This window comes from Phoenix dactylifera, chromosome 2 (genome assembly GCF_051530095.1).
Source record: "Phoenix dactylifera cultivar Ajwa chromosome 2, Ajwa_hap1_PhDact_Kaust_v1.1, whole genome shotgun sequence".
Classification (NCBI taxonomy): Eukaryota; Viridiplantae; Streptophyta; class Magnoliopsida; order Arecales; family Arecaceae; genus Phoenix; species Phoenix dactylifera.
Window position 1 is genome coordinate 22,718,921 of NC_143191.1, and position 24,857 is coordinate 22,743,777.

The 24,857-nt window shown below is 39.0% G+C and overlaps 2 protein-coding genes across 6 annotated transcripts; both read right to left on the reverse strand.

Moving 5' to 3' along the window:
* Window positions 1–2,083: 2,083 nt before the first annotated feature.
* On the reverse strand, window positions 2,084–6,878 carry LOC120107564 (Nucleotide/sugar transporter family protein). 5 transcript variants are annotated; one of them, XM_039120013.3, is made up of 7 exons: window positions 6,412–6,878; window positions 4,737–4,888; window positions 4,400–4,608; window positions 4,172–4,265; window positions 3,771–3,937; window positions 3,522–3,692; window positions 2,084–2,692 (listed from the first exon to the last, which is right to left on the reverse strand). In XM_039120013.3, exons 1-7 carry the CDS (start codon window positions 6,488–6,490, stop codon window positions 2,269–2,271), a joined length of 1,296 nt encoding a protein of 431 aa, XP_038975941.2. In that variant the 5' UTR covers window positions 6,491–6,878; the 3' UTR covers window positions 2,084–2,268. The 5 variants fall into 5 exon arrangements, with proteins under 5 accessions (XP_038975941.2, XP_038976819.3, XP_088571729.2 ...); XM_088715604.2 differs by lacking the exon at window positions 2,084–2,692 and adding an exon at window positions 3,276–3,402 and having other exon boundaries at window positions 6,412–6,843; XM_039120891.3 differs by lacking the exon at window positions 6,412–6,878 and having other exon boundaries at window positions 4,737–5,805.
* Window positions 6,879–8,685: 1,807 nt separating this feature from the next.
* Window positions 8,686–16,267, reverse strand: LOC103716447 (uncharacterized). Its single transcript, XM_088715602.2, has 7 exons — window positions 15,871–16,267; window positions 13,889–14,440; window positions 12,974–13,197; window positions 11,993–12,139; window positions 11,401–11,625; window positions 9,357–9,603; window positions 8,686–8,939 (listed from the first exon to the last, which is right to left on the reverse strand). Exons 1-6 carry the CDS (start codon window positions 16,135–16,137, stop codon window positions 9,360–9,362), a joined length of 1,659 nt encoding a protein of 552 aa, XP_088571728.2. The 5' UTR covers window positions 16,138–16,267; the 3' UTR covers window positions 8,686–8,939; window positions 9,357–9,359.
* Between the last annotated feature and the right edge of the window lie 8,590 nt (window positions 16,268–24,857).

Consider the following 24,857-nt stretch of genomic DNA (forward strand, 5'->3'; position numbering starts at 1 on the left):
AAAAAATTGGATGATAATTCTAGTACGGAAATATTCAAAAAAGTCAAAATATAGCATATTTCGGAGTACATTAGGCGGCTCATTCTTTTCAACCTAAATAGTATTTTCGAAGTGGTTGGCCACGTATAAGGTTACTTAGTCTGCAGCTCTATTGGTCTTTATATAGACATACTTAGTTTGGAAGACCACCCCATCACATACCATAGTTCGGATATCTCAAATTAAAAAGTAACACTCGTCCACACCGCAAACAAACCGCTAAGCCCATTCAATAACTGTAGCCGAATTTTTCTCAAAACCTGGAGTTCATAGTCCATTCAAAAAATAAAAAAATGCCATCCCAAAGGCATCACCATCCCTCTAGAAAGATGCGGGACAGCCACGATCCTCTCACAATAAAGAAAGCCCAACAAAACCACAGCGTGCCGTAGGTCCGGCCTCTGTTCTCCCATAGATTTCATCTTACGAAAACTCTGACCGTATGAGCCTCAAAGAAAATGAAATATAATAGAAAGATGCCATGACCAGAGAGAAGCCCGGCAACCTGGCCTTGTTGTTCCCGCCCTCTTTCAAACATAAATGGGAACCCTTCCTTTCCACAATCTCCTTGCAAGCCCTCCCGGTTCCCCACCAACCGCCATAACTGCCACAACCGCCACCCCACCATGCTCTCCAAGCTCTTTGGGTCTACCACAATTAAATTATGCTCCCTAAGGAAGCCGGCGCCGGCTGCTTCTGCCGTCCCGGCCCCGCCGGCACCACCGGAGGAGCACCCTCACCACCCCAACCCCTCGAGGCCGCTGAGGATTGTCCACGCCGGCGGGCACGTCGAGTGCTACTACATGGCCATCCCGGCGGCCGGCATCATGGGGAAGTATCCACGGGCCGTCCTTGCACGACCCGACGTGTTCCGCAGGCCATGGGATTCCCTTGTTCAGCCAGGGGAAATCTTGATCCCTGGCGAGAAGGTCTATGTCGTGCCCCGCCGCACCATCCAAAAGCTCCAGCGGCGAATCCGGCGGCCTGCAGCCCACGGGCTCCGCGGCGACTCATCCGAGGGGAAGAATGAGAGCAACACGTCGGGCAAGTCGACGACTGCTCCGGCCGCGGCCTTCAAACTCCTTGGGTTCTCATTTGCTTGGCCTGAAAGGAAGAAGGTGGATGCGAGCGTCAATGGAAGGCCCGCAGCGGCTCCGAGGGTTCGACCAAGGAGGAGGAGGGTGCGAATGGCAGGGATGTGGCAGCCATCTCTCGAGGCTATCCATGAGGCTTCACCGCTCGCAGCACCACCATTACCTCATCCATCTCAGATGTCTCATTAGAAAGATATTGTGAACCTTAATTTTGACCGTTATAATACATGTATGAATTTTATTGTTCTTGGCTCTAATTAAATAGAAGATAGGTAGCCTTCCATCCTCATGTACAAAATGCTTCATGTAACTAAAAAGTAACATCCGAATTTTATATAACATAGATGAAATTACTGATTGTAGGTTTCACCACTGGCAGGCAACAGTGAGGATTACTTGATTCAGACACAAGCAGCTTATAACTTTGATCAGTTTTAAGTACAAATTGTTTTTTCAGAACTCATGCTATAATTTGCACTTGTTAGCAATCCTGCACCAGTTGATCCAGCCTTTGCGAAAGAAACTATTTGTAAAGCCATGTGCCCTAGAAGAGCAAGTAGCTGCTTTCGAGGTTTTCGATTCTTGAATTCTTGCTCCACATGAACTAGCTTTTTAGAAGCCTCATGTAACACTCTGGGCCAGTGGCAGATACTTTCTAGATAGTTGAGGAAGAAGAACATCGCACTAGGATAGTCATGATGATTCTATTGAGCTCAACATATGCAACAATATTGGTCTCCCTCCGGTCTGAGGGATGGCAAACAAACTACTAAATAAGGGTTTAAGATTCTGGCTGTATTGTATAATTTGTATTAGAAGATACCAAGTTTGTCTGAAAGTCCATAGGCTTCGGTAGAAATTTCGACCGCAGACTACTGCATATGCATAAGCACCAAAGAATACTATTAGCTAACTCAAAAGTCCTTCCATTCAAAGGTGAGAATAACAAATTTATATGGAAACTGATGAATGCATTTTGATCATCCGAAATTGCCCAGAATCAGATTATTGCTGTACATAAGTTAAATTTCGGAAAAAAAACAGAGGTGGAAAGAAAGAAAGAAAGAAGGGAGAGACAGAAAAGTTAACATGGTTAGCGAAAGGGTCCCTTGGCGCACACAAAGCATTTGTTCTCTCAAACAGGATCCTCAGAGATCTTTAAGTCGGCTGCCTCGCTGTCTATGATGGTCTTGGGTTTTAGAGATATAGAATTCTGCTTCAGAAGAGGCTGCTTGCTTGTGCCATCGAAGTCGATTTTGGGCCTTGGGGTGAATGAATTCTGCTTTGAAAGAAGTTGCTTGCTTGCTGTGCTGTCAAAGTCGGCTTTGGGTTTTTGGGCAAATGAAGTCTGCTTTAAAGGAAGCTGCTTGCCTGCTGTTCCCGACTCCTTAGAGTCTTGCAGGTTGAGGTAAGTGTAGACTGACATTCCACAGAGAGCAGTGACAGCCCCGCATAGACTAATGACTCCCGGATCGGAATTGAAAAACAGATATCCAGCAAGCATAATTACACATGTTTTGAACTGGCCCAGAACCACATGCGAGAGAGCAGATGTGGCGCTGCATAACATGAAGGCTGTAAGAAAGATGTGTTGTGCATGCAATAGCATGATCAGGAATCCATATGCATTATAGTGTGCCGTTCTTTTCTGATGTAAACTATTCTGCTGTTCAAGATTATAGAATGCTTGTACGATTATGGAATTTGATTAATAGCTTCTCATGGTCTCATCTTTGTTATTACGATGGGTGTAGAGAGATTTATTATCACACAAGCAAATCACAATGAACTGCTGGAGCTCATCATAAGAAACTTAAATTTAAATTTCAGTTTCTTTCGCTCCATTTGATGATTAATGTTTTCTCTAGTAATCAAAACTACATGCAGGGTGCTTTTCAGCTGTACCTCTTCCTCTACTAATCCTTCTGTCATCCATAATTTATCATTTTTATAATAATAATAATAATAAAAATCATGACAAGGAGGAGGATAGTCATTAGAAAAATGATGGCAAGAATATTTTAAAAATAATACAAAGATGATAAGATGACTCCGGTGAGCCTACATTATGCATGAGAAATCAAACATTGAGAATGTTGCTGTATTCTGCATATCATTGATTGGTAAAATTCAAACATTTCAAATACTTGTATCTTACCAATCAATGACTTCATCTCGGAGTTGTCTGCCAAAAATCACAGCACAAACTGCATTCACTGATATTAACTTTCCATAGCTTTCAGAAATCAACAATTATATAGTATCGAGGCTGACAGATCCATGAGCAAATTATCAAAATGGAAATTTCTCAAATCAAATCATATAAAAGCAAGTATACATGTATTTCTTGCATTAGTATATTATAAACTAAGGTAGTTAAAAACTCACCCAAGTGCCAAAGCCCCTGACCACTGAAGGAGAAATCCAAATAGAGCTGATATGATGATTGCAATCGTGTTGTTTAAATTCCAATCGTAGGATAAAATACCCGGTGGGTCTAGCAAAGGCATCAGAGCCATGAAGAAGAAGATTGTAATTGGGGTAGTCTTCCACATTAACCTGAATAAAAACTTTTTGATTTAAATGACATTCAAAAACCTTTAAGCAGCATAAAATATATATACTAGCACTACTTACGCGAGGGCAGTCCAATTGCCCTTTTGCTGCATATTAGACCACAGAATTTTATTTACAGCACTAGGCACAATCCATGCTAATGCTGCACAAGCACCAAAAAAATTGAATTCTAGATCAGTGACAGTTGCAACAGCCACACCTATTGATACAATAGCCAGTGTGATAACCTGCAGAGCCAAGGAAAAAAGTTTATGGTTCTTTCATCTAAATGAATAAAGATGGAGAATTTATAATTTCTACGTTTCTTTTCAAAATCAAACAACCAATACGCATCATCTTTTGATATATGATTCTGGCAGTTCTTTTTCAGGATAGACATGCTCAAGCAAACTATAGTTTAGTGGACAAATGAGAAAAAAACAACAAAGGAGATAATAGTGGAAAGAAGAAAACAAACAGACCTTCTGGGAGGAAACCTTTTTCCTGAAAAGCATGAACTCAGCTAAAACAATGGTTGGAGTCACAGCTATCTTAGCCATCTGATAGAACCCCACACTGCAAAAAGGAAAACAACACAGAAAAAAGAAGAATGGGCTATATGAGCACTGAGACTATTTACAATGGCAGGTCAGCATCAAAAAGCATAGAAGGTTTCTGCAGTTGTTTCTGCAATTACATGCATAATCTACCTGTTATGTTTTAAGCTGATGTTAGCCAGTCCAGTAGAAAGAGACATGACAGCACCCAAGACAAACAAGGAAGAGTAAGGGGTGGACTTTGAAGGAGGGGAGGCAGGTAATAGTGAAAGTGCGCTAAAGATGGCCATCAGAAACCAAGAAGTTGCATAGTGGATTAGTGACAGAGCAACTGGGAAATTGAATCCAACCTTTCCCATCACCTATAATAAAATGTACTGCATAAGATTCTAATTTTTACAGGATACAAAAATAATCAACAAGGAAATCCAATTGGTGTAAAGATCCTAGAGAAAGTAACAAGGAAAAGAGTAAGACATGAAGCACCTACCACTTTGTTTGCCATGATTATGCCAACAGCTACTGTGAAATTGAAGGTCATTGCTACAACTGGACCACAGAATCTTTGCTGCTGGCGTTTTGCTCCTTCAGAAGTTTGGAAGTCACTATACAAAGAACTCCGCAGCTCTTCCAGTGCTCGGCCTGGCAGCCATGAAAGTGAGACAGGAGTGCCACACAAAAACATTTTAGTCTTTCCATGGGAAAATTTACTTCTTTTGCTACCATCATACAATTTATGAGTAGTAAATTTGGTAATGGGAAGCATTCTGTTTATCATGGAAATATAGGTGAAATGGTGGGAAGAGCACAGGCTATAGAATGTTATGCAATGAGGGTTTTCTGCCGCTGGTTTCAAAGAACAAGAAAAGAGGCAACACAGGAAGCCCTTAGACAATTTTTATTTCCTTTCAAAAGCTCATTTTTTTCTTTGTTCTGTGAAAGAGCAGCAAACAATAAGCAGCTTCGTGACACATAAGTAACACATCCCTTGTATTATTTACCGACAGTTGCAAAGAAAAGTAAGGCATGAAAAGAGAATGGATTGGAGAGGATAGGGCTTCTGACGTATACAAACTTCAGTGGTTTTGAGCAAAATAATCTCAAGTCTACAAGCAAACTCTAAGTGGGGTGTGAGAAGGCCACAGAATTCACAACTCCACTCAGCAAATCTAACAAACTATGCACTTCTACTAAATTAGGTCAGAGTAGGACAAGAGAAGCATCAATCAATGACCTAGCAGACCTAGCTGTAGATGTCCGTTTGCTTGCTGGTAGAAAAAGATTAAAAGGGGTATAAAAAAATACAATCTGATAGGAAGAAAGAGAGTTCGAGAATTGAAAAATCAACACATATAACGCAGGCTAGCAAATAGCAGAAACTAAAGCATCAATCTGTAGAAAAGGAACAGAACAATGTTTTTTAATTGCTATAATTATTGACTTGAATGGGAAGTAAACATTAACAATAAAGCATAATCGTTAAGATGCAAAATACACCCAAAACTAAGTATTGCAGATAAGAGCGATCAGTATCAGCAATTGAAATCATCTGACGCAGTGGTACAAACCAGGTGCCCACTCCCTCTAATAAACAAAATGGCCCATGGAACGTAAGGTACCAAAAAGGCCAAAAAGCAATATCCAATTAAAATCCTCAATGGATTAACATATGATTTTTTTTTTTTTGAATAACAAACAAAGACTGAGCTACCAAAACCATGTTCCGGTTACATCGAACAATAAAGAAACTTTTCTCGAGAGAAATTAACCAAAACCCCAATGTGACATGTAACCTAAAACTTGGATTCAAGTCAGTGAACAACCCCTAAAACCATAAAAGATTTCAGACCATAGGGTAGGAAAAAGAAAAAAAAATAAAATTGCAAATAAAATACAATGATTGAGCTAGCCAAAATCCATGCTTTATTACACCCAAAAACTATATAGCTCAGATTTTTGTTGACAAAATAGAAACAAAAACCCATAAATAAATGTCATAAAATAAATAGTTGCAAATAGACCCAAGTTCGCGCAGCCCTACAAGCCCCATTGCTTCAGATTGAAAAATAATAAGAAATAAATAACCAAAAAAATTCGTGCCCATGAGAGAGAGAGAGAGAGAGAGAGAGAGAGAGAGAGAGAGAGAGAGAGAGAGAGAGAGAGACCATGTTCCCCTGCGTCGCTGTCCTTGCGCTTGATAAACTTCCGGGCATCCCGACTCAAGATGGAATCCAGCACTCCCATTCCTATCGGCTGGAAGAGCGCATCAGCTCATGCCCAAACCACCCCCCCAATCCTCTCCCTCTCCCTCTCTCTCCCTAAAAAATCAGAGATCGAGCACCCCAAATCCCTGCGCCTCCCGCTCCAGTGGCGATTCTGGGTCCCAAAAATGGCGTCTTTCTTCAGGTCTCCGAACTAAGAAACAGAGAAAGGAATCGAGGGGAGAGGAAAGACGGGAAAAGGGCACAAGTCCCTTCCTCGATTTCTGTGATGGAATCGAGAGAGAGAGAGAGGGGAGGGCCTGGCCGGTAACGAAATTTGAAATGGTGCGAATTATAGATTACGCATTGTTGGAGGACTTGCATAAAGATAGAGATGAGAGCGGCCGATAATACCTATCCCATCCAGATATGGATATAAACTCCTAACCGTATTCATATTTAAATATTTAATTTTATTTATAATTCTATTTAATTTTATATAATAATAATAAATTTTTAATAGTCTATCAATATACTATTAACTTGATTTATCGCCATCTAATTTATATCCATATTTATATTTATACTTTTGATATTCGATTTATATCCGTATCTATTTAAAATAAATATGGACATAAACTTTTGTATCTGACAAACATCCAAATCCTCATGTATATAGTTAGCTGATTTTAAATCAATACAAATGAGAAAAATCAATTTCGCTTCTAAAATTTTTTTCATCGAAATTTTTAGCATTTATCAAAAATTTTCAGATTAGAGTTTATTAAATTGATGTTTTACGTTAGATTAATGCTAGAATCCTGAAATATTGTAAGTTGAGTTAGGTAATGATTTATTAAGTAAAATAAATATAGATATAGATATACTAGTATCTGATTTTAGTTTTATTACATAGACAATTTCTAAATGTAACTTTATGGAGTGATTGAGGCTTTTCGAGTTCTTCAACTTCTGATGATTGGTCTCATCCATCTGATCTCTGATGGTCTTCAGCACTCCTAGGAATAGAGTGAGCAAACCAGCCGTTGGGCCGCCCTAAGTCCTGACATCACTGCGATCCTAACTTTCATGTTTTAGGCCAGGTTGAGCCAGGCTATTGTTTTAATGAGTTTACTTGATAATGTAAATGCCTTAGTTTGTCCATCTCCATCTTATTAATTACAACTACATCTCTCATGAGGACTCTCAACGATCGCTTAGATCCAACGTATCAATCAATTAGAATCATCAAACTTATGTAAAGTTGGGATGGGGAAGTTCCAATATTATAATAAAGTTTTGATGTTTCATGTAATCTTCCAATATTATAATAAGGTTTTGATGTTGTATATAATTATCCATATGGATATTTTAATTGACAAATATAATAAGGTTTTGATGTTTTATGTAATCATCCATATGGATAATTTAATTGACAAACATGCACATATAAGTACATGCGCATATACATGCATATGTGCTTGCGGCATACATGCAACAACAATAATGGCAACAGAAGAACTCCCATTTGGTATTTTTGTTGTTTTTAAGTTTTCGTTTCCCTACAAACTAGCGAAACAATGCATAGAAATCAATGCAGAAGATAGCATTTGCAAAATTTTTTTGCTATTTCTCGCTTCTATTTTGACTCATCTTGAACGTAACAACTCTTTGTAATCAAAAGCTCCGAAGAATTTATAAATAATTTGAGGATTTCATCATTCATGGTTTATTATTCAAGAGTACTAATAGCAATAAGAGGTGCGTGAGACTTCACAATATGTCCCCTGGTCAAAACAAACAAACAAACAAGAACAAACAAACAAATAAAAACAGCAAAAATCACAGGTTGCAGAGCATTGGCATAAATCAGTATCTACTTTATTTGGCTATTTATTAGAGAGTAAATGTGGGACATATAATTAGTGCAAAAATACTGTTTGTAGAAGAGAAATGAGACATACGGACCCACTTAATTTTAGGAGAGACCCAGCATCAAGGATAGCCAACGTCTGTGTTATATAACTTAGATTATTTTAGACATTTTTCGTCTTTTTAAGGGAGTCATTGTAAGGTGCAACCCTTGCAGAAATTCCACGCTTTTAGCTCGGCCAACCACTTCACACACAGCTGCAGGACACCATTTGCTCTAAAATGGCTGATGGCCAGAGGGAATCACTCCATCGCAACCAGTCATTCCACATCATCTGGAACAACACAAACATTTCTACCGGAACCTGACAGAATGGATAATTTCATACCTTTAAACCAGTCTTAAAATCATATGCACAACCAACCACACAACAGATGTAAACATCCTGAAATACATAGATATGTATACACTGCTGCAGCCACATAGACACCTCCAAGAGGTATGGTAGCTCCCTTGTAAATTGAATGCCAAGCCATCGGTAACAGTCGAACTGAATGCTGCTAATGTAACTACTGTTGTTGCAAGGATGTGCACAAGATTCTTAGCTGGCATCCACAGTCTGCAGAGAGTGAAGAGAACTCATTAACGCAATGAAACTTACTGGTGGTTCTCACAAAGTTATAAGTACAATTGTTTCTGCTACCAACAGCTACAACAGAAGAAAATTCGAGGAGTACTGCTATCGATCACCGGCCGATGATCGCTGCTTGGTTCACCCTGGATGTGGCTGTTGGGGATTGGTGCCAAACATGGTGGGGTCAGTAGTGTTAGTCGGGCCCATGCCTATGCTCGGCCAATCACTGACCTCCACATTCCCCAGTGAACCAAGTGGTGATCAGTAGTGGGTGAGCTATAGCATTTTTCTTCAAGAGAAGGAAGAGCCATTGCTGTTTTCAAATAGCAATTTTGCTAAATAATTATCTAAGAAATGCTGGATCAAAAAAAAAAAGAAGATAAATTTAATGCAAGACTTTACAGATTATTCATGGCAGAGCTGCTGCTCTAGAAACTCATTTTCCTTCCTAATCGAATCAAGATCTGCTTGGAGTTTGCTGATGTCGAAACTACGGGAAGAAATGGCCGTAAGTTTGGCCTCTTGCTCGGTGGCTTCTCTTCGAGCTCTGTCAGCGGCAAGAAGCTTGTCTGAAATCTGTTCAAAACTATCGTGGATGCTCGTTAAAAGCCTATATACCTGCAGCCTTACTGGGTCATCTTTTGCATTCCTGCATACAAAGTTATTGGTCAGCAGAAGATGCTTTGCTGTAAGCAGATAAAGGCTAATTTAATATTTCATTCTTCCTTTTTTTTTAAAAAAAAAGAGCACCAAACTGTGTAATGTATCGGTAGCATAAAAAGTTACGGCAAAGAACCTTTATTTTTCAGTGCAGGCCAGGCAAACCAAATTCATTAATAACAGGACAAGGGCATTGTTTTGCATGAATGTCACAGCTGTTACCCGGTAGTAAACTACAAATCATCATAAATAGAATATGTGGTTCATGAAGCTGATCTCAAGTAGATGAACAGAGTCTGCTTGACTAGAAATCATGATTATATGGATTTGATGTAGCATATGATATTTTATGGAGTCACGATAATAACAATAAAAACTAATGTTTTCTTCCCAAAAAAAAGTATTTTTGCATATATGCCCTATAAATATGGGCTATCGCACATTTACCTTAGAGAAAATCTCTATTTTCATATGTTTTTGCACCAATGTTCCTTCCCTTAGATTTTTGGCTGGTGGTATTAATACATAACTGTTTTAAGTGTGAAATGCCTATTTCAACATTTTGCATCAATACTATTGAAAATTTATGCAAAAATATAACTTCTTAAGAAACAAATTGAATGCTAAAACTATTCAAGGTATTAGGGTAATATAGTCATTTAGCACTTAAAACAACCATTTATTAACACCATACACAAAAAAGAAATCTAATGTTGGGGGGGGGGGGGGGGCTTTGTCGCAAAAACAGGATTATTGAATGGCTGTACATAGAAATAGTTATTTTCTAAGGGTAAATATGAATATTTTTAAGGGTATATATGCAAAAATCCCAAAAATATGGTACGGTTGAATGTTCCTCCATAGTACTTTTGCTCCTTGTTAAAGAACCCGGTAAGGCAAACCAAGCACATTAATAACAGGATAAGGGCATTGCTTTGAATGAACGTCACGGCTGTTACCTGGTAGTAAACTACAAATCATCATGAATAGAATATGTGGTTCATGAAGCTAATATCAAGTAGATGAACAGAGTCTGCTTGACTAGAAATCATGATTATATGGATTTGATGCAGCATATGACATTTTATGGAGTCATGATAATAACAATAAAAACTAATACTTTTTCCCTTTTTTTTTTTTTGTAAATATACCCTTATAAATATGGGTTATCTCACATTTACCTTTGAAAAAAATTCTATTTTCATATGTACCTCTTAGTTCATCCTGTTTTTGCACCAATGTCCCTTCCCTTAGATTTTTGGCTGGTGGTATTAATACATAACTGTTTTAAGTGTGAAATGCCTATTTCACCATTTTGCATCAATACCATTGAAAAATTTATGCAAAAACATAACTTCTTATGCAACAAATTGAATGTTAAAACTATTCAAAGATATTAGTGCAAGAGGTAATACAGCCATTTAACACTTAAAACAACTATTTACTAACACCATACACACAAAATAAATCTAATGGGAGGGGCTTTGTTGCAAAAACAGGATTATTGGATGGCTGTATATAGAAATAGTTATTTTCTAAGGGTAAATATGCAATAACCTATATTTTTAAGGGTATATATGCAAAAAGCCCCAAAACATGGTATGATTGAATGTTCCTCCAAGGTACTTTTGCTCCTTGTCAAACCCAAAAGCAAGATGTCATTGCTGTGAAAATAATAGTTGGCATCAACTTACATGAACAGTCATGGACATCATTTTCTTCTAATTGGGAAATAAAAGAAAATATACTTTTCCAAGTGAAAGCTGCAAGGTTCAAAACATCATACCTGAAGACAGTTTCTTCAACCACGGCATAAGTCCTATGAAGGCGTTCTTGTATGGAATTACTCTCTAACTGAAGCTCTCGAGTCTCTTTTATGATTCGCTCAACGTCGGCATCTTGTTTCCAGCTATTCTTTGTAATCTCAGTTATGCGCTGGATGTAGGATTTTCTAGAAGAGATCTTTGGGAGTTTCTCAAGCTCCAGAAGAAGTTTAGCATGTTCATCCTCTCTGAGAACAAGAAGATAATCAGATATAGCAAAGAAAATCACAATCCACAGGCAAATAAATGAGATTATCTTAGCAAACTTCACAGCAATCAACTAGCAGCAACATGTAAATTGAAATTTCAAAAACAAACTGACATTATCTTATAAATCAGTAGTATATGACATTTCTACAGATTTAACTAACAAATGGCTCATCTATGAGTTCATCTTCTAATAAAATACATGAGATGTTGGATTTGCTTGGTACATTTACTAACTACTTCAACAAATAATCTAAAGCATTCTTTCACATATTTCATTATAAGCAATTCTGACAGAGCATTCTTTAATTTTTTTAATATCTTAAAACTCTCCATCAAAAAAATTACCTTTTGCAAATGTCAGATACGGTGGCATCTGTTTCTTGTTCAATTTCTTTCAATTTAATTAGTTTTTCTTGCACTGAAGATTTCTCAGCATATAGTGACTGCTCCTCTCTCATCTGTCTCTGTTCCACTGTTTGCTTGAGATCATTCCTGCAACAGATGGTAACTTGTACTTACTTCATTCAGTGTATTACTGAAATTTAAATACTCTTTTGTCATATCTAATAACCTATATTAGAAGAAAAACTTCTGCAATAACTGTTCTAGACTTTTGCAGCAAATTTACATGCTCCAAATTTAAAACATTGTTTGCTGTAAGTTTTAGTGTATGTAATAAGTTTTCATCATCAGTCAAAGTGCATGTTCTCTATTAGAACTTTTCTATTGGTCAATTTGCTAGAATAAAGCTAGAATATGTAGTTTAGAATCTTTACAAGTCAGGTGTTGAAGGAGCCAACTAGAAATATGAAGCTGTAGTTAATACAGTAAGAGATGAAAAAGCTGATTGTAATAGAGGCTCACAAGAAACATCTTGCAAATAAAAAGATCATTCGGTATAATCAGGCACATGTTTAAAATCAAGGAGTAAGTCGGTATTCATTTCTTTCAATTCCTGTTGCTTTGGTATGCACCAAGACAGGCCAATACATAATGATACAAGTTAGCATGAATGTACAAATATGCAAATAAGCTATTAGCATGGGATATATTATAGATATTGTATGGAACGAATGAAACTTCAATCCATGACATACATTAGAAAAAACCTTATGATAGTTCTTGATCTTAGACATGCAAAACCATGCTAATGTTAGAATGAGAGAAAGAAATAGGCTCCATCATATTAGGATAGCGACTATACAATGCTTTCATACATTATGTTTCTACATCTGTTCAATGCACAATAAATGAATGAATGAATGAAGGAACAGATAAATAAAGATGAATATGTCAGGTGACTAGAGATATACCACAATGTCCTACCACTGTGATTCCAATTTCATAAGACTCTGTCTTTTTGCTTCTACTCGTCCATTTAGCATTTCAATATAGAAGCCAACAGAATGTTGTTCATCTAATGCCATATCCATAGCTGCTTTTAGGAGCTCATGCTCACTTTCAAGGCTCTGAACTTTCAAGGCCTTCACCTGTTTTGCCTCCGTCATCATATCTTCTTGATTTTTCAAGCTGTCAGCTTGATTCCTTAACTGCATTACACAGAAGACAAGGAAACCAGTAGAGTCAGCATGTTTTCTACATTTAAAAGAAATGATATACTTCATTAAGACAAAAGGCATCATAAAGCATCAAACCTTCAAAAGAAAATCAATGCTAAATATCAAATTAGGTTTATGTAAACCAAACAATGAGAAGTTTGGAATGTATATTTGCCCAAAGCATGCAACCTGAACGATGTATGCCATCAAGCAAGAAGAAGTGCATCATGGAACAAATTGCTAGCCCAGCAGCTATATTTCAGAGACCAGTGGAAAAATAAAAAAATAAAAACTGAGTCTTTGGATTAACAACTAAAGATATTCATAATTGGAACAACAAGTCAGAAGAAATCAGGCAATGCACCCTAATGTTAGTAAGAGGTTTGTCAGACAACTTTACATGGAAAGAAAGAGGTTTGTCAGACAACTTTACATGAAAAGAAAGATCGCCCTTCAGCACTGGAAATTACTGGCATCTCTTACTCTAAAGGATCCAATGAACAGTTATCTTCCATATCATACAAACTTTTTTTTAATGATACAAGTTAATAGCTGTGCATTGACTAGTCATAGAAAATATAAATACATCAGAAAAGCGGCATGAAAGCATATAAAATAACCAGTTGTTGAATTGCAGTTACTTGATCAACTGGAAGGATATCAATCCTTTTATATGGTTTACCTTGGATAATTGCTCCTGCAGAGAAGCTAATTTTCGTTCAAGTTCAGCAATATACTTGTCTGTTTGGGTCATATCTTCTCCATCAACACATAATTCTTTCTCAGAGTTCATAGATTTTTCAGGAGCATCTTCAACACCTTCCTTGCTGCAATGGCTCTTGATCTCACTGGATTCTATGCGCTCAGAATAGAGTGTTCCAGTCTCAGCTGACACACCTGACTGCCCTGGAACTGCATTAGTGTCAAGCAACACATCAGAGTATACCTCCTCAGCAACCGTCTCAGATGGCTCTGCAATGCCTTTAGTTGATTCCCCCAAAGATCTTCTTTCACAATGAAAATTCTCTTTACTTTGACTCTCCCTCACCTTATCCTCCTTTTCTTTAAGCTTCTCTAATGTATCATTATGGATGTCACCAGTAATTTCACCACTGCTCAAAGTAGATTTGGTTGCTGTATTTTCTCTGGCTCTTCTACCTTCAGATGATCCAGATAGCCTCTCCACCAAAAATCTTACCAACTTGTATGAGTCATCATAAGAAGGATACAGGAACTGCCAGAATCAACAAAGGAAAAAATGCTTCTAAGAATGGTGGCAGGATCAGTAGAATCAATAAAGAGAACAAGATAATATTGATAAGCATATAAGGCATTAAAATGAAATGTATATTAGATGATAATTTTTCTCCAAGTAGAGTCTCATTTAGCCTTGTAGTAGTTTAATGATTATGCCAGTAAATTTCATATGGTATGGTTAAGAATTAGCTGGTGTATAGCGTAAGAAGTGTAACCCTATAAATGAATGTAGTTGGAAGAATGATCGGCAGATTATTCCTGATGTGATTTGATCCAAGCTTCAGAAATAACAAGCAGCAAAAGTGATTTGCAAGTGCAAATCACTTTCTGAAAGTATCACGGTCATATGATTGAAATATTCTTCTGAGACAGATTTTTTTACAATTTTGAGAATAAGTGGTATATAAGAAGCATAATGACCATGTTGGGAGTAGAAGAAATCCAAACTTCAGGAAAGAAGAAAAGACAAAACTGCAGCCAGGCTGTTGGTAACCCTACATGTGCCTAAAACACGTTGGATCAATTTTATTAGTAGCATTTAATAGATCGAGGAATTAACCACATTGCATTAAGGTAAAAATTATTAAAGTGTAAGAACTTGCAACTTTGTACTCTTGAAACACGATCTTTGCTGACTTGTTTGCCAATTAACTAGTGCAGATCTGAACATTGGCAATAAAACTTAGACTTACAACACCTATGTCTTCTGCAAATAGATTTTTTGCCTTGATACAACCTGTTAACCTTCTGGCAGACCAGTACTGTAAAAAGTGCTAAACCATCTCAGATCAACAATATATTCTTTGCAGGCCTTCCATGTAAAGATTGTGAGGTAACAAGTGTTTTCCAGTTATTATAAATCAATCTTACAGGACAAACCTTAGCCTTTGGACTGGTCTGCATCAAATATCAATGACCATGAATTTTATGCAGGCTACCACAGAAAGCTAAGCACAACACAAAAAATCCCTGAAGCCCCAAATTTGCATCATCATACACCAAAGAAGAATTCAGTATCCTGATTTCCAGATTTTCCTTCTATATTCCACTCAAAATTATCAATCCCTGCTCCCCATTATAACAGTACGTAATTAGATAATAGAAGCTATCACCAAAATTTCTACATTATCCGCCTCTTATATTTCACATATTATGATAGAAGCATTGGTAAATAGAGCAATGGATCTCTTCGAGGTCTAAAGAAATATAAGATTGCTTTACTGTTTGGTGAATAGCTGATGATTATCGGGTCATAAATTCTTCGCCTTTTTATTCTATTCTTGTTGACTGAAGCGATTCAATGAATTGGGTGTTTTCGAATCGAGATATATAACATGTTTTCAGGAATAGCAAAGAACTTTTGCTTGGTATTAAAAAAAAAAAGATCTCGAAAAGAAGATCGATAACCTGGTGGAAGCTGAGATCCCCTCGGTATCCCAGGGATTTGACGGCAGAGGCGACGTCGGTACATATCTTGAAGCGCTCCGCGGTGGGCTCGGGGAGGGAGGTGGAGAAGGAGGGGGACGATTCATCGTCGTCAAGGAGGCGGAGGGATTGAGAGCAGATGGAGACGAGGGCGTCCGGGCCGAGATCTTTGATGGAAGAGACGCCGGCGGGGAGGGAGACCCCGGAGCTGCTGAGAGAGCTCAGGAGGATCTCCTGCGCCTCGTCCATGGCGGACAGGACACGGCCGGTTCCTAGGGTTCTCTTTGTTCGGCAAACTGCCTGACGGGATCGCCCTTTAAGAAGAAGACGGTATCAGTAGCTCGGTAGCTTAATAGAGATTGGACGACGTGAAATTAAACCAGTGCCGGCAGACAGAGAACCGGGACTAGTTTAAACCTGGGAGAGATTTTTCTGCGAACATAAAATAGACCATTCAATGAAGAGGTTAAGGCCAAGGTAGAAAACTTAAGATTGGTTTAATTTAAATTAGAAAGAAAAGAACATGCAAATATCCCCATCATATCTATGCTATATATGCAATCTTTTTTTGGTGAAATATGCTATGGAATGTCGAGCAATGAAAATATCATAAATTTCCTTGTCTCGGTAATATTATACATGTATTTGTTGGCACAATGCACATGCTAGAACACATGCTAAGGCATCTGTGTAGTTTCTTTCTGCAATCCAAACTTTCTAATACACGCGTTTATTCCTAGGTGCACAACATAGGCCCTATAGAATAATACAATGAAATTTGTGAACAAAAATCATGTGGGGTAGGCACTATCTTAATATAGAGCAGGACTTTTTTTTTTTGCCATATTTCTTCTTACACCTATATTAAAGAGGAAATCGAGAAATCAAATAAAGATAGAACTTCTTGTACTAATGGAGTCCGTTAATTCTATAACTTTAAAAAAATACAAGAAAAAAATTTACATACTAATAAAGACCGTGTGCGAAGAAAGACCATCGCATTCTCTTTTTTCTTCGTTAAGTGATACACAATCATCGGCTTTCTGATACATACTATAAGCTTCTTTTATGCACATCTAGTAGCAACATAATACATACCTCCAAATAAATTGATATATAATTTTTAAAGTAGGATGCTCATCAGTACATAGTATATGGCTAGTTGATACGCACTTAGCAATATAATCATCCATCATCCTAGTACGCACCTCTAATTAAATCGATACACAATTTCTAGAATATGATGCTCATCGGTACATACTACATGGCTAAGTGATACACACTCATCGATTTTCTGATGTATACTGTAAACTTTTCTGATACACACCCAACAACAACCAAATATATAACTTCAGGTAAATTGATACATAATTTTTAGAATATGATGTTCATCGGTACACACTACACTGTCAGATGATACACACTTAGCAAAATAGTCATCCAATATTTCAATACACATCTTTAGGTAAATCAATACATAGTTTCCACAAAAAAAGAAGAAAATGACTCGAAAAAAGATGGAAGACCTCACAGATGGGAAAGACGACTTGATGAGGAAGAGGATAGAAGGAGAGGCTTGATGAGAAAAAAAGAGGATGTAGATTGTCATTCTTTGCGAATAGTCTCTTTTAGCATGTGCAATTTTCTTTCTTTAAATTAGGAGACTAACAGATTCCGTTATCAGAAATCCTCTTATCCCTATTTGACTTTTGGATTTCTTCTTTTAGATAGATGCAAGAGGAAATGTGTCAAAAAAAGTCCCTCTCCATATTTCCTTCTATGGTGCTCATCTCATATGATTTTGGTTCGAAATTTGTCCCAATCCTGACTTCTGCTATTTAACATGCATCACCCTTTCTAAGTCCCACCATGTTGATGTTTTCTTGTACCTATGCTGGAGTGCTAGTTTAGTGGCCTTCATTGCACCCAGTCCCTTCGGCAGGTGGTGTCCAACTTGGCAACCTCTTGAAAAGGGCCAAGCTTATCATATGAGCCCTTTAGCAACACATGTATGCTTTGTCCACATAAAAGTTAGGGATAGGAACTCATCCATGCATTTATCAAGTCCTTTATTTCTCATTCGATTCTTGGCCATTTCCATCCATAAAAGAGAAAAAGATGATAACATATAACCTACAACATCCAGCCCAACTGGGCCAACAAAGAGCTAGGCCTAATCCATTTAATCGATTCAAATATAAAAATCGGCACAGAATAGAAGAAAAAAAAGGCACGTGCCTAACACATATGATGAGAAAAGTAAACTTCCGATGGGGTTTCCTTCTTCCTGGAATCATAAGACGAAATCCAACATCGAGACAGATTTTAGCATTCTTTCGAGCTCTATTTAGAGCCCTTCCACTTCCCCTTCAATCCCACACTGAAGATTTGGGCCTAAACATGGAGGTTGTTGAAGTTCGCCAGAGTTTGTCTGAGTTTTCTCCTAAACACCATTCGCCACCGCCGCGGCCGTACGTCGCAGGAAAACGAGGTAATGACCCCCAAATCCTCTAATTAATCCTTTTCTATACCCTCCTTATCCCTTTTAGTTCTTCTATTTTGATTTGATTCAAGCCCTCTTTTTTTCTTTTACGGTCATCCTTGCTGTCGGCACTCGTCGTCGAAGCTTGTGGTTGATCCTCTCGCACCGATTGTGTTCACTTAGAAACCCATTGCATCCTCTATTTGACCAATCCTTTCTTCAGTTTATTTCTTTGCCGCCGGCCACCTGCTGCCACCGGCCACCTGCTGCCACTGGCCACTACTAACGGTGGCTAATCGTCAGTCCTTCGATTGACAGTCACATCTACAAACTCTTCTTCCCCATCGGAGAGAGAAAGACCTTATTTCTCTCTTTTTCTCTCTCTTCTCTCTCTTCCTCACACTCTATCTTATTTCTCCCTCTATATAGATTTCTCTAGGGTTGTTGGATCTAGCAAAAGGGCTCTTATCAATGACTTTGATCAACCTTAATGATGGGGGTTTTGATCCATGGCCGTCGGAAACTATACCAACCCCCACCTTAGCTCTTACCAGACACTATTAGATTTGGTCACCTCCAATTTTTCTTGAACGATTTGTACCCTAGTTTAACTATAATCAGATAAAATTAACTTGATTGAACCGACCGAGATGTCGGACACTCCCACTTGACCAAAGGCAATCAATAGTACCACGTTCCTATTGTGACAAGGCTATCCACAATATCACGCTCTAGTTTATCACCGGCAATCCAAGATAACATAGCTAATCTAGGGCCTTCACCCATCCATTTATTTCAAGAATGCATATTAATTATATTAAGTTATATTCGGCCTTGGACTAAACCATAGACATATTTCTCGCCTGTGATAAGATAATTGAAGTGTCATGTTTCATGCCCGTGATGGGGCAATCCATACTAATATGACCAGTCAAAAGCAGCCCATCCAATCATTCAATTATACAAGTCTCATTTTATTAGTTAAATATATTAAAATGTTCACATTATATAATTCAAAATATTGGTAATTTCTATACATAATATAAATTCATTTATTTTCTATAACATATATGTGTACATTAGAATTACATGACATATTCTGAATTAATATACAAATAAGCATGCATGTAAAGAGATTCTTACATCTACCAATGACAAAAACAAGCAAGGTACCTATTCGTCCATGTATACCCCTAACATATCCAAATCAATTTGATATTGAATAAATAGAGAAACTAATTATCCTCCTCAAAATCTATAAAACTGATCCTAATCTCTAGGTTCTTCCCAAACTGACACCTAAACTAAATAATTGAGGTGATTATGGCCTTTTACTATAATTAAAGTGTTTGGGTGTGGAACCCATGATAGATCGCTCGGTGTCTGAACGATCGCTCGACACAAATTAAATCACTAGATTATGGAGAAAATCAAATATGAGAGAGGGAGAAGGAACAAGGTTATCCAGGTGACGGTGCTCGATGTCTCAAATCCATTCAAATTAGAGTGGCAATCGACTACACTAGGGATAGGAGTCTGAGCTAAGCAAGGATAGGATGTTCAAGGCTATTGATATATCCATTGAGGCTAGAAGAGGACCGGTTGGTAGAAGGGCCATCATAGACACTCAAATGGTGGCAACATCATGGGAATGAAATCAAAGAGGATGAAAAGGTACCTCTTAAACCACGAGGCAACATAATAGAGGCATGAAGCAATTTAAAGGAGAAGATACACAAGGCTAAATGCATTCCTAATCTAGCTCCAATGCCATATGAACTACATGAGGAGGAGGAAGTACTGTAGGGCTATAGCGAGAAACAAGCAATGGCTCTTAGGTTAATGAAGAAGCAGGCATGAAGATGAGTGTGTGCAAGAAGATGGAATCTTAAGCTCTCCTCTTTGTCCGATATATTGCTCTTCTCCAACACAACTCCCATCATATAAATAAAATAATTGGGAAAACCATGATAAAAAAGTAAAGAAAGATTGAGTTAGAGAATTTACTAAAGAAAGAGTACTGAAGAGAGATAGGAGGAGTAAGAAAGAACACGTAGGTGGTTGGAATAGTGTGAGGGAAAGAGAAAGAGGATGAGAGAGATAAAAAGAGGGACAGTAGAGCTTACCCAAGAAGAAGAAGAGAGCAAAGATGGGGGTCTCGTGCCTTTGTGTTCAAAGGAATGAAGAAATAAAGTAGGGTTGAAAGAGAGGAGGACGGGATAGTGTGACGGGATGGGAGCGAGAGAGTGTGTGGAGGTAGTCTACATGGAAAAAAAAGAAAAAGAAAAAGAAAAGGAGATCGGGATAGTGACTTTTGAATGAAAGAAGGATTCGCCTTCATGCGTATCCCCATTGGATCACCCATGGCATAGATCTCAAAGATCTTCTTTCTCCATCATTCGCTGCCTACATAGTTCTCAAAGCGGCCAGTGGATGATCCAAGGGTGGATTCATGAGAAGGTGGGGAAGTTCAAGTTGGGGTCGGAGTGTTTCCCCTTCCCCCGCTCATCCTTTCCAAGACTAACCTAGTTTGGGTCAGTTTGGATCAAACTTTTTCCTCCTTATTATCCCATCAGATAATGGTGTCGAACAGATTTTTCTTCAACTCAACAATAGCGGCAAACTTTCTACTCCATACTTCAAGTTTTTGTCTATGGCCTCTTTACTTCTGAACCAATCAGAAGCCCCTTGAGGATAGGTCCAACCACTGGTCCAGAATTAGAGCATCAGAACCTATAGTTTTGGTTCAGATTTGTTCAATCAAAAGATATATTCAAGCCTCAAAATTCCAGCATTAGATAGGCATAGGAATGATCAAAAAGGTGATAGGGATTGTCAAAGGCAGTCATTGCCAGATATTTGCTCTCCTAACCAATTGTAATAAAGAAAAGATACAACTAAGCCATCACCAGATCCTCCCTCACCTTAGACCATCTGTAATATCAACATTGTATATGTCAATCAATGACAAACTTCTAATCTTTCATGCAAACTCATCCATGTCCCTACTTGAACCCTGCCTACCACCCTTTCATGAGGAAAACATTTGACATTAAAGTCCCCTGCAACAAACCACGGTAAACTATATGCACTTCCAAACAACTCCTATCATAGCTCCTGCCTAGCTAGTTGATCATCTAGTCCATAATTACCCATCGAAAGCAGTTAGCCCTGTTAAGAAGCATCACTAACAAGCTAAATTTTCTCTTATCACCCCTGCACAAATTGCCAAACTGTCCTTCCGCCTATCAGTTGATTGCCAAGGGCACCAATTAGGTCCTTGATCCAATGCTATGAAGACTTTGAGCCTAAGAGTTTGCCAGCTTCCATTACATGAAAACTACTTTACTGTACTGACATACTTATGATTAAGGGTGCAAATGGGATGGGTTGGACCGGTCATGAATGGTCCCGACCCAATCCGGTTTCTTGTTCGGATCCTAATATTGGACCCAAACATAACCCACTAGAAGATCAGGTCGAGTCAGATCCATGGCTAAAATTTTTAACCCAGTGGATCATTCGGATCGGGTTAGATTCTTGTATAACTCCATCTCAACCCAAAAAAGTTCTAATTTAGATTGGGTTTGGGCCACACATATGGAGTTGATCTAAAGTGAAAGAGTTAAATTTAGACAAAATAAAATCCTAGCTTTATCATAAGACATGAATATTCCTTTGGAAGCATGTTATGACACATTCAACATGATAATATTTTCCAACAAGGCTCGGAAAGCAATTGAAAAGAATTGCAAAAGTTGAGCAAACTCTATGAATTATACAAATTATTATGTTTAAAGATATCTAATAGACTAAAATAAAGCACGGATTGTTGCCCAGATAGACAACCCAAGAGGGGGGGGGGGGGTGAATTGGGTTTTAAAATAATTTAGCTATTTAAAACGTTGTGGATGACTAATTAAAACTATTGCAAGTTGTTTAATTAATTGCTATGTGCTGTAAGTGATATGAGAGTAAGAGAAAGAGAGACAATCAATCACAAACACCAAGTTTTATAGTGGTTCAGAGCTAACCCTTGCTCCTACGTCCACTCCCCAAGTCTCACTTGGGAATTCACTATAACCCCTTGGATTACAGCTGGTTGTTTTCCAAGCTCACAACCAAACTTGTTGTTTTACGAGCTCACAACGAACTCGGTCGGTTTTTCCTGGCTCACCGACTAGAACCGCCTCGATTGTTTTTCCGGGATCACAATCGAACCCTTACACACGTTGGTTTTACACTCGGCTCACCAACCAACCTCAATACCCTTGATTCAATCCCCCGATTGAACCAAGTAAAGACCAGGTGAAAATAAAAGGTACAAACAGAAAACACAGCTTCTCAAAAAGCAGATAAATAACAATATAAACAGAAGAAAAGTTAGAAGCCCTCAAACACGTTTGAGTTGGAGTTGAGTGGGGCTTCTCGAACTTCGGGTCTCCTCTTGAATGTGTGGTCGACTTGAATGCAGGAGGAGGCTTCTTTAATTGCTGGGAAGAGGAAGTTGGATGGAGTTAATGCCGCTCTTCCCTCTTTTCGTTGAAGAACAGGTTGCAGAGATTGAACGCTTGGTTACTTTGAGTGGAATAGTTGTTCTCTACTTTGCTACAGTCCTCTGTGGCTATTTAAACCAACCCCCACGGAAACTAGCCGTTAGAGACCTTTTTCTGCCCGTTCTGCACACTCTGCACAGCCTGACAATATGTCCGTTGGTGGGTTGGAGTCGACTCGCGCGATCAGGAGTCGACTCGCGCGATCAGGAGTCGACTCATGTTTTTCTGGAGTCGACTCGGCAACTGTTTCGGATTTGAATTAAAGTAGCCTCTTCGACTGGGAGTCGACTCGTCTTGACCCGGAGTCGACTCGCCAACTTCTGGAGCTGACTTGGCATTTTCGGAGTCGGCTCATCCCATGAAGTCCACGGAGCCAATTTTCAACTTGGCCAACTCGAGTCGACTCGACTGTCCTGGGAGTCGACTCGGCGCTCAGAGCCCGAACTCCCGATCTTCTGTCTTTTGGCTCGTCCAGTCTTGGAGTCGACTCGAACTTCCCCGGAGTCGACTCGGCTCTCAGTTTCCGAAACTAAGTCTTCTGCCCTTTTGGTGTACCGCTGCCTTGGAGTCAACTCGAGCTTTCTAGGAATCGACTCGGCTCTCAGACACAGCAGATTGGTCTTCTGTCTTCTTTGGGGTCGCGGTGTCTAGGAGTCGACTCGCGTATTGCGGGAGTCGACTCGAATCTCAGAGTCCGAAAAACGTTCTCTGACTTTTTTCTTGTGTTCCTCTGAGAGTTGACTCTCACTTTCTTTGGAGTCGACTTGCCAACCATCGGAGTCGACTCGCGTTCCACTGGAGTCGACTCGAATTTCAGACCCGAAAACTGCTCTCTGACTTTTTGTTGACCCCCTAATGGATTTTGATGAATACAAAACACTAGAGTATAATTTTATTTATCTTAACAATTTAATTGAGGAATTCATGTGTTTTATTAAGAATATTGTTAAGAAATGTCTAGGCAAGTTCCCATAATTTTTATGAATTTATTAAAGAAGTTTTGAGATGAAGAAAACAGATCAGGGAAAGCCGAGACGTCTCCTGATAGTCTCAGAGATGTCTCTGGCACAAACAGGAAGAACTGGCACGTTGGGAGACGTCCCCGGCACCTGCCGAGTCGTCCCCGCGATAGCGGAGTCGACTCTCTCAGTAGCGGAGTCGACTCTCTCAGTGGCGGCAGAAAGACAGTTTTTTCAAGAGATATGCGCGAGACGTCCCCACCGTACGCGGAGTCGTCCCCGCAAGTAAAAAGCAGACTTCCCGAGTCGTCCCCAAGATAGCGGAGACGGCTCTCTCAGGGTTTTCCAGAGAATGATTTTTTTTGGTGATAAGGCAGCGGAGACGTCCCCTGAAAGAGCGGAGTCGACTCTCTCAGGGAATTCCAGAAGACATGTTTTTCTGAGATAAAGAAGCGGAGTCGTCCCCGAGGGAGCGGAGTCGTCCCCATTCAAAAAGTGCAAACAAGCCGAGACATCCCCGTAAAGTGCAGAGACGACCCTCTCAGCAAATCAGAAAGGCAAGGATTCAAACGGTACAATTCCAGAGTCGTCCCCGTAAAGAGCCGAGTCGTCCCCAGACAACGTAAAAAGTAAAATCTTGTAGCCGAGACGTCTCTCGTTGAAGCGGAGACGTCCCCGGAGCGCCTGGGACGCGACTGACAGCTTTTACAGGTTTGGTCTGAATTTCAAATCTCTCTTACTTTATCTCTAACGGCTATATTTGCTTTTTGGGCTATAAAAGGGAGCTCTTAAGTGCTTCAAAACAACTCTTCACAAACCCAAAAGCTAGATCATTTAAGAGAGAAGCAAGAGAGAGAAGTTCAAGGAAGTGAGTGCATTCAAGTGAAGAAGTCAAGTGCTTTCAAGCTTCCCAAGCGATTTCAAGCTCAACCACTCTCGCGCGCTCGGGATTCAAAGCTCACACTCAAACCT

Bases quoted from the DNA above. Each gene is read 5' to 3' on its own strand.
- LOC120107564 (XM_039120891.3), bottom strand. From the start codon at position 5,024: ATGATAAACAGAATGCTTCCCATTACCAAATTTACTACTCATAAATTG. The intron at 3,693-3,770 runs GTAAGTAGTGCT...GTTTTTATTCAG, and splicing joins GGCAATTGGACTGCCCTCGC to GTTAATGTGGAAGACTACCC. The intron at 2,693-3,521 runs GTGAGTTTTTAA...CATGTTATGCAG, and splicing joins TCAGGGGCTTTGGCACTTGG to CGCCACATCTGCTCTCTCGC.
- LOC103716447 (XM_088715602.2), bottom strand. From the start codon at position 16,137: ATGGACGAGGCGCAGGAGATCCTCCTGAGCTCTCTCAGCAGCTCCGGG. The intron at 14,441-15,870 runs GTTATCGATCTT...TGATTCTGGCAG, and splicing joins GGGATCTCAGCTTCCACCAG to TTCCTGTATCCTTCTTATGA. The intron at 13,198-13,888 runs GTAAACCATATA...TGTGTAATGCAG, and splicing joins TGCAGGAGCAATTATCCAAG to TTAAGGAATCAAGCTGACAG.